Source organism: Exserohilum turcica, assembly GCF_000359705.1.
Source record: "Exserohilum turcica Et28A unplaced genomic scaffold SETTUscaffold_27, whole genome shotgun sequence".
NCBI lineage: Eukaryota > Fungi > Ascomycota > Dothideomycetes > Pleosporales > Pleosporaceae > Exserohilum > Exserohilum turcicum.
Window position 1 is genome coordinate 91,019 of NW_007360103.1, and position 7,880 is coordinate 98,898.

The 7,880-nt window shown below is 48.3% G+C and overlaps 3 protein-coding genes across 3 annotated transcripts; 1 reads left to right on the forward strand and 2 right to left on the reverse strand.

Annotated features, from left to right (window-relative positions):
- Nucleotides 1–974: 974 nt before the first annotated feature.
- Nucleotides 975–3,280, forward strand: SETTUDRAFT_161873 (uncharacterized protein; the record flags this gene model as incomplete). The annotated part of the gene is made up of 5 exons (XM_008028606.1): nt 975–1,088; nt 1,138–1,401; nt 1,460–2,257; nt 2,348–2,598; nt 2,641–3,280. The coding sequence occupies 5 exons, from the start codon at nt 975–977 to the stop codon at nt 3,278–3,280; spliced, it is 2,067 nt and encodes a 688-aa protein (XP_008026797.1).
- A 131-nt stretch (nt 3,281–3,411) lies between these two features.
- On the reverse strand, nt 3,412–4,153 carry SETTUDRAFT_161874 (uncharacterized protein; the record flags this gene model as incomplete). Its single annotated transcript, XM_008028607.1, has 3 exons — nt 3,412–3,606; nt 3,657–3,902; nt 4,037–4,153. The coding sequence occupies 3 exons, from the start codon at nt 4,151–4,153 to the stop codon at nt 3,412–3,414; spliced, it is 558 nt and encodes a 185-aa protein (XP_008026798.1).
- Nucleotides 4,154–6,265: 2,112 nt separating this feature from the next.
- On the reverse strand, nt 6,266–7,648 carry SETTUDRAFT_47929 (uncharacterized protein; the record flags this gene model as incomplete). The annotated part of the gene is made up of 2 exons (XM_008028593.1): nt 6,266–7,264; nt 7,325–7,648. 2 exons carry the CDS (start codon nt 7,646–7,648, stop codon nt 6,266–6,268), a joined length of 1,323 nt encoding a protein of 440 aa, XP_008026784.1.
- Nucleotides 7,649–7,880: the final 232 nt, after the last annotated feature.

Here is a 7,880-nt window from a genome sequence, read left to right on the forward strand (position 1 = left end):
GGCCTCGGCCAAAGTCTTACATAGCCTCGAGCTCACTAGACTCTAATGGAACAATAATACCGACCAAACGAGCAACAAAACTTGCTTTGCTGTCTTTTGCATGCCTTTCGGCGTACAAGACTACCGTAGCTGGAGTCGACGCGCCATCGTCACATCGTAGCGAGGTAATGTTTAGCAAATCTTAGTTATTTACAGGCTTTTGCAGTTTTCTTATATACAAGGGTTTCCATCACAATCCCAGCAATTCAATCTCTGTATCTACAGCTTACATTAGAGCCTTGACTTTTGAGACAGGGAGGTGATGCAGAGAATAGTTTGATATTGAAGTGGCGTATTACGTATCCACCTGCAGTACTGATACAACATGTTATCAAAGGAGCAACAGCGGTTCCAAATGCACGGTCAATCAATCTGACCCTCTCGGCTGCATACCCCGCAGACTGGAGCCACTTAGGATTTACCACATCATCAAACAATATCAACTAGTCGCTAGGCATAATGGACCACAAACAAAGGCTTGCAGAACGATCGAACGGCACGAGAAGTTCAATGTTCGCTTGAGTTTCACTTTCCAGAGGATATCAAGAACAAGCGAGATCGGCACTTAGTCTTATATAGATTGTGAGACGATCTTAGAAAAAGTACTTCTAGATCTAAGTCTGCAGTAAGGAAGAAAGGCGACCATGATGCGAATAAAAGATGTTTTTGATGGCAAAAGCCAAGAGCTGAAGTCATGTATATACCAAATGCATTCCCCAGCAGGCCGGGTATTCTAAAATCACCTGCCAAGCCTTGCATTGCATCTGGGATGTTCTTGAGTGCATGAGATAAGAAATCGATTGCAAACGTCGATTTGTACAAGCCTTGCTCGCATCGAATCATAGCCTATGTTGGTTAAGTTTATATACAACAGTGATAGTCACAAAATTTCGGCTTTGCATTCAATTTTTGCCTGCCAGATATTTCCCTCTGAGATGGCAGTTGATATGATCCTACCAAAACTAAATCACCTAGCAAGCCCAGCTTTACTTCGCAAGATAGACCAACTTCGCGAGAAGAATGTTGGACAACACGTTCCTCTTCCACAGGTGAGCTGTCAACGTTCTTCTATAGCTCTCTCTGCTTAGCTGCATATAGCTCGTCGTTGTTGGCGATCAAAGTAGTGGCAAGTCGTCTCTTCTCGAAAGCTTGACGGGCGTTCCATTTCCTCGCAATCTGGAGCTTTGCACACGATATGCGACACAAATAACATCCCGCCGGGATCCAGAATCTCGAGTGGATATCAAGATCATTGCTGGCCCTCGTGCTTCTGATGAACACAAGAGGCTGGTCGCCAGTTATCGTCCAGAAATTCCATCAACAGAGAATTTTCGCTCTCGTTTCCCAGAAATTTTGAAGGAAGTAGGTTTGAATAGAATGAAATTTCATAGCCTCTTACAATCACTGACTGTGTGAACAGGCGAACGCTCGAATGGGAATTCGAACCGACCTTGCTTCGTCTGAAGGGACTGTTTTCAGCGAGGACATCTTGAAGATCGAGATATGCGGCCCTGATGAGGATTATTTAACGGTAATCGACGTACCGGGAATTTTCCGCAATCCGAGTGAGGGAATCACCACTAAAGCTGATATCCAGCTTGTTCAAAACATGGTGAGAGGCTACATAAAACATAGCCGTACCATCATCCTTGCCGTCCTACCCAGCAATGTGGACATTGCCACCCAGGAGATCCTTACCATTGCTGAAGATTTTGACAAGAGCGGAGAGCGCACTTTAGGTGTACTAACAAAGCCGGATCTGGTAACAGAGCAAAGCGCGCAAGCCAACATTTGCAGCTTGGTTCTAGGAAAAAAGAGACCACTCACGCTTGGATACTATGTCGTCAGAAGCCGAGGTGCAGATGATGAGCATGTCTTCAATCTTTCTGAAGCGGAAAGTATCTTTCTTAAGGCACCTTGGAACACACTGCCCAAAGATCGTCTAGGCGCAGTGGCTCTGAAAGCACGACTCACTGAGCTGCTGGGCCAAATTACCCGAAAAGAGTTTCCGGAGCTCCTGAAAGATGTCCGCCAACAACTATCCGACTGCCGTGCAACTTTGAAACAACTCGGTCCGGCCCGCCAGACGGAGAGAGAACAGCGACTGTTTCTAAGTAGCCTAGCAAGGCGTTTTCAGGACCTCGTAGAAGCCGCTTTATCTGCGCGATACTCCTCGCATGAGATCTTCGATAAAGTAGAGCCTAGACTCATCACATATGTGGCCAATCTCACCGAAACCTTCAGCTATGACTTTGCGCAGAAGGCACATTTACGATATTTTGAAACCAATAAGTCAAATGACGAATAGGAAGACGATGAATCGGACAAGGATGTTCAAGATGACTTGTCGCAAGATGCAAATGGTCGAGAAAGGGCTATTCTTCTTGAAGACATCAATCTGGATGAGTACAGCGTCCTTGATAACATTATAAGCAAGGACAACACTATCGAAGACCCTCGAAACGGTATAACGAAATGGACGGAGAAACTGTATTTGCAATCTCGCGGTGTGGACTTGGGTACTTTTGGTGGAACGATCCTTTCTAGTGCCTTCAAGGAGTAGTCGGATAAATGGCCGTCCATGACCAAGATGTACGTCAGCCATGTCATAGTGGTCATTCACCGTTTCATGGTAATTGCTCTGGACACGCTCTGTGCAGACTCATGCGTTCGAGAGGAGATATGGGCTTCAATCCTCGACGAGGTGCTTACGAGATACAAAGCGGCATTAGACCAAGCAATGTTTCTCGTATCCTTGGAGAGAGACAAAAGACCATACACCGTAAATCACTACTTCAACGACAACCTCCAGATCGTTCGCGGGAATCGGAAGGCAGCCATGTTGAAAGCGAAGTCGCGACAGGAGATCAAGAGAGGATTCCATAATTCCGCCCAGGTCTGTGACAATCTTGTAGTAGACCTTGAAGATGTCAGAAGTACGACCAAGAATAAAAGCAACGTTGATCAGGTCAAGGAAGAAATCCACGACATTCTATGGTCTTATTACAAGGTCGCTAGGAAAAGATTCGTCGACAATGTCTACCAACAAGCCGTCGATCACTGCTTACTTACCGGACCGAGAAGTCCTCTTGCTGTGCTTACACAAGAATGGGTTATCGAACTGGACAGTGAACGACTGGAGATGATTGCAGGGGAATCGCTACTGACAAGACAACAGCGACTGACTTTGTTGAATAAGATTGGAGATTTGGAAGCAGCGTCGCGAATTCTTGGAAGCTGAGAGAGCGTATTCCTTTTTGTAAATGATTCAGCAGAAGCAGTTAGGATCAGAAAGCACTTGGGTTATTCGTTTATTGAATGTGCTGAGCCGACGCACTCAGGCCTCGATATACATATTTCTATCATTCTAGCTCAGCTGGATGAAGATGACAAGATCTCGCGAAGCAAGAACTTCAAAACCCCGCCTGCATAGGCAGATTCTTTCGGAAAATATTTCCCACTTCCAATAGTATATTGTCTCAACTCGTCGAGGGAGGGAAAGAGCTCAACTCCATCTTGCGAGGTATCCACCAGATCTACGAGATTGACATGGATCGTCTTGATTTTCTGTCCATTCTTAGATGAAGCGTTCTTCTGGATGACTGCCACGATCTTACCTCCTTGCAATGGTGGATAGTTTTGGGCAATGGCTCGACGTAGAGGGCTATGCAAAGCTTGTGCCAGTTCTCAATATTGGAAACATCGGTACCGTACAAGCTATTGAATTGGATGACCATTGCGTCTTTGAATCCTCGACGAGCTTCTTCGCGTTCCGCGTCATCGTTACCCCAAGCAAAGAAGTCGCACATGCGATAAAACTCTTCCGCCACACCTCTCTTAGGGTCGTAAGGGAACTTTGGATACTTCATGAAGAAAGCCGAGATTGCGTCCGAATCCTGCTTCTTTCCGTGTTGATGGCGCCGGGGGAGACGTGGTTGCTTTTGATACATTTCAGCATGAAAACCCCCAAACGCATTCATCCGTTTGGATCACCTACCCTTTTGCTTGATCCAGATTGTGAGCCGATAGGGTGGAGAAACTTGCAATTTGTATCATAAGTGCAAGAACCCTTGCCTTGGAACTGACAGCATATATTGTGAGAGCTCTTACGCATGTTGTAGTTGGTGTTTAGGATAAACCACAGATAATCTGATTCTTGAGGAAAGGATGGTGAGTGAAATAGTGTTAGTAGAAATTTATTTATTTTTTGTTTCGTGTGGAATGAGATGCAAATGTTGATAAAGAATACTGCACGATCCCTCATCAGAATTTGGGAGCTGCTATGCAGCTAAGGATGAGGGATTGTAGATTTCATGCTTCATCATGCAGCGTGCATTCTAGATGCTGTGCTATTGTATCACTTGTTGATTGAGATAGCTATGAATATTGCATTGATAACATTCAGTGGAAAAGCCATCTATGTTATGTAAGTAGAGTACGCCGCTGAAGAGACTACCAAAGATGCTCTCCTAGTTTACTGATTGTGAACGTAGATCACCCTCGTGGCAAGGAATACACACGATCAAATGCCAATAAGAGATCTTGTCTTGCTTTGGCCGGACATGATTCCTGTACTGCACAGCCGCTTGGACTCTTGGTTCTTCCACCCCCTTCCATAGTGCATGCATATCCCACTCTCGCACCGATCTCCTTCCATGCAAGTTCTCCCGTGGTCGGCCTAGTTATCACAGGCATCGTTGTTTCATTGGCTTACAATCTTTTGTGACTGCTGACAGCCATTTTATACTAAACTTGATTAGGAAAAGGTCACGCTATTCGAAGCACGGCCTGGAAATCATTGGGCAGTAGCTTCCGCTGATACTAGTGCGAGGTCGCTTGTCGTTGTTGTTGAGGCTAAGGGCCATGGGTTTCTACTCTAGCCAAGCCGACTTCAGATCATCAGACCTTACACGTGATTTAGACGATCGTTGTTCGTTGTTTTGATGTGCGTGCAGACCTCAAAGTGTACCTCACTATGACTGAAGGCATACATCCATTGAATCGCGCTAGACGCGATGGACTTTGGGCACGAGGTCGGCGAGTCCAAGCTGTAGTCCAAGATACGTCTCGCTCATACGGGCCAAGAGCTAGAGGACCACAAACAGAGGGCAATGCAGCGAATGAACAAAGAGATTGTCGTTTTCATGGAACGTTATCGGTGGGTGTTTGCTGCTGGTGTGTCAATAGGAAAGTTGACAGTATACTTTGGACGCAAGGCCGCAGGCAGGCTGTAGATATGAATCTGAGGATCAGCCATGTGGTGCATGATGCTCATCGCACTAAGCTGTATTCGGTTATTTGCGAACATGACATATCGCAACACACGCTTTGCGTTACATAGCGTTGCAGGGTCTTTCTGTGACTAAGTCCACGAAGTAACGTGCACCACCAGTTGCAATGATGCGATCACTCCACCGTTCTCACGATGCTTTTTTGCCTCTTAAACCATCAAAACTAAGGTCTATCTTGAGCCTTTGGTAACTTTGAACCATGGCATGTTTTTGCGAAACCTGTAACAAACGATTTGGAGATCAGTACGCATTAGTCCAACACTTCGACAACTCGCCACTTCACGTCGGCTCGTACGATTGCAATGCCTGCAATCGAAGTTTCGACAACCGAGGTAGCCTGAAACAACACCTCCTTTCTTCGGCTCACAAGCCTTCATACGACTGCTCAACCTGCGATAGAACGTTCGCTAGCCAGGAGGCTCTACAGCAACACCTTCGCGACTCACCTACATGTTGTACAGAATGAACCTCTCTTACAACCACTTTTCTGCTGCTCCCTGGTTCTATGCATTATCATTAGGTACAGTCCTGAGGAGTTGTACACACACTGGAGAATCTGGGTGTGCGTGACGCGATGATAAAGTAGAGAAGGTGTAACGATGCATGGCGTGGCTAGGTGAGCGAGGTGCTTCATCTGCAGGACGATGAGACAGCACCACAAGTAGCTCTCGGAAGAGTTTTTGGGCAACGGCGAAGGTATCTGGTAGGCAGCGCATATATCTCTCGAACTCCATGTATCGTTCACAGCCTGTATGTGTACTAGCACACCGTATCTCGAATTCTTCCTTCATCGTTCTCTTCGTCACTCTCAAGGGCCAAGGCTCAATAACAGTGTGCTTGTATTTGATGTTCAAATCATATTTTTGCATCAGCTTGTGCAACCAGATGTCCTTCAAGAAAATGTCAAATGCCTTGTAACAGCCTTTTATACAAGATCAGATATCCCTAACCTCAACCCCGCAGGCCTCGAACCACCGCCCCACGTCGTTGCTTGTCAGTGTCTTGCCGTCCCAGACGTGCTGCGCCCAGTCACGCTCCTTATCCCACATGCGGTAAGGGTCTGAACGCTGGCGTTCGGCGTTGAGCCAGGCTTGTGCAAGCGGCAGTGTCGGAGGGTGGGAAGACGACCAGGAATCGAGCGGTGAGAGGGGCAAGTCTGTGGACGGTTGAATGGGCGTTCGGAGAGTGGGAGATGCCAGATAGCATCGGGCGTGATTCATTGAAGTGGCATCGGGCGAGAGAGTCTCAGCTTTAACAACAGATTCACGTTTTCGGCGGCTCGAGGCGATGAAGTCCTGAGGTTCGTTATGCTCAAGCACCGTGTCACGCTCGGGCTTGCGCTTCTTGGGGCTCTGCGAGCGTTTCCTCACTGCGGCAGCGGAGAAGAGCTCACAGTTGGCGGCGGTTACGAAGCCACGAGCATCTGCCAGGCAGGCGTCGGAAGAGCGCAAGGCGAGGCGTCGGTCGGTCTTGCACTCGAGAAATGCGTCGAGCAGCGAGAAGACGGACCATGCAAAGCGCGCATACAGCATATCAACGCCCACCGCCGTAGGGTGCAATTCGCGGTTGTGGTAGAGATGCTCGAGCTCGGGCGAATACTCGAGCAAGTGTGCAACGAGCCGCATGCCACCACCGTCGCCGGTCGGCTTAGGAACAAAGGCGATACGGGGCTTGTCAAAAGCGATGTGCAGATCGGCACGCAGCAGTAGCGCGTTGGCCGTGTCGTCAGGTGTAGATGTCGAGCCCGTGTTATACCGCGACATTTCGTTGGCCCTCCACCAGTCGAGCTCGGCCTGAGGCACGACGTGAGCGACTTGCAGCTGCTCGCGACAGCCACTCAGGCGACATGAACCGTCGCGCATGTGCAGGGCGATCGTAAGGTTTGAAGGTGCGAAAGTGATGCCGGACGACGCGGTGTTCACATTGGGTGCCATCTGCTGCCAGTGTATGGGAAGGTGGTCGTGCGGGTAGCTCCACTAGCGGAAGTTTGGGACAATAGCATATGGATCGTCATCGGCGCCGTCGAGGTGGAAGTAGTAGCTACGTCCGCGCAGCGTGCTGGCCGGGTCGATGGGGGCGCTTCCGTCTCGCAGCAACGACAGCCAGCATTTACTAGCGCAGTTCCCAGCAATTATGGTGCAGGCATCAAGCGCAAGCTGAGCATAGAGACCAGGCTGCCCATCGTCGTCGATGTCAGAAGCATGTAGCTTGAAGAGAACATTGTTGCCATCATCATAGCCAGGATGGCGAAAGAGAATCTGCAATTGTCGATGGTAGAGGGCGGAGGGTGGCGATGCCGGTGCGCGGATCTGGACCATGGGCGTGGTGGTGACAAGATGCCTTGCGTTATAGACAAGAAAGAACGCGACACGAAGATGGGTTGGCTAAGCAACGGGAAGGTCTAACTAAAGTGGGCTACCGTCTTGGCACAGTCACTGCATAGTTTCACTCAGTGTAAACTGAAAGATAGCAGTGATGACACAACAGTGAATGTTATAATTTTAGGAATCAACGTCCGTCCCGGGTATTAGTTACATAATTGACCAACGA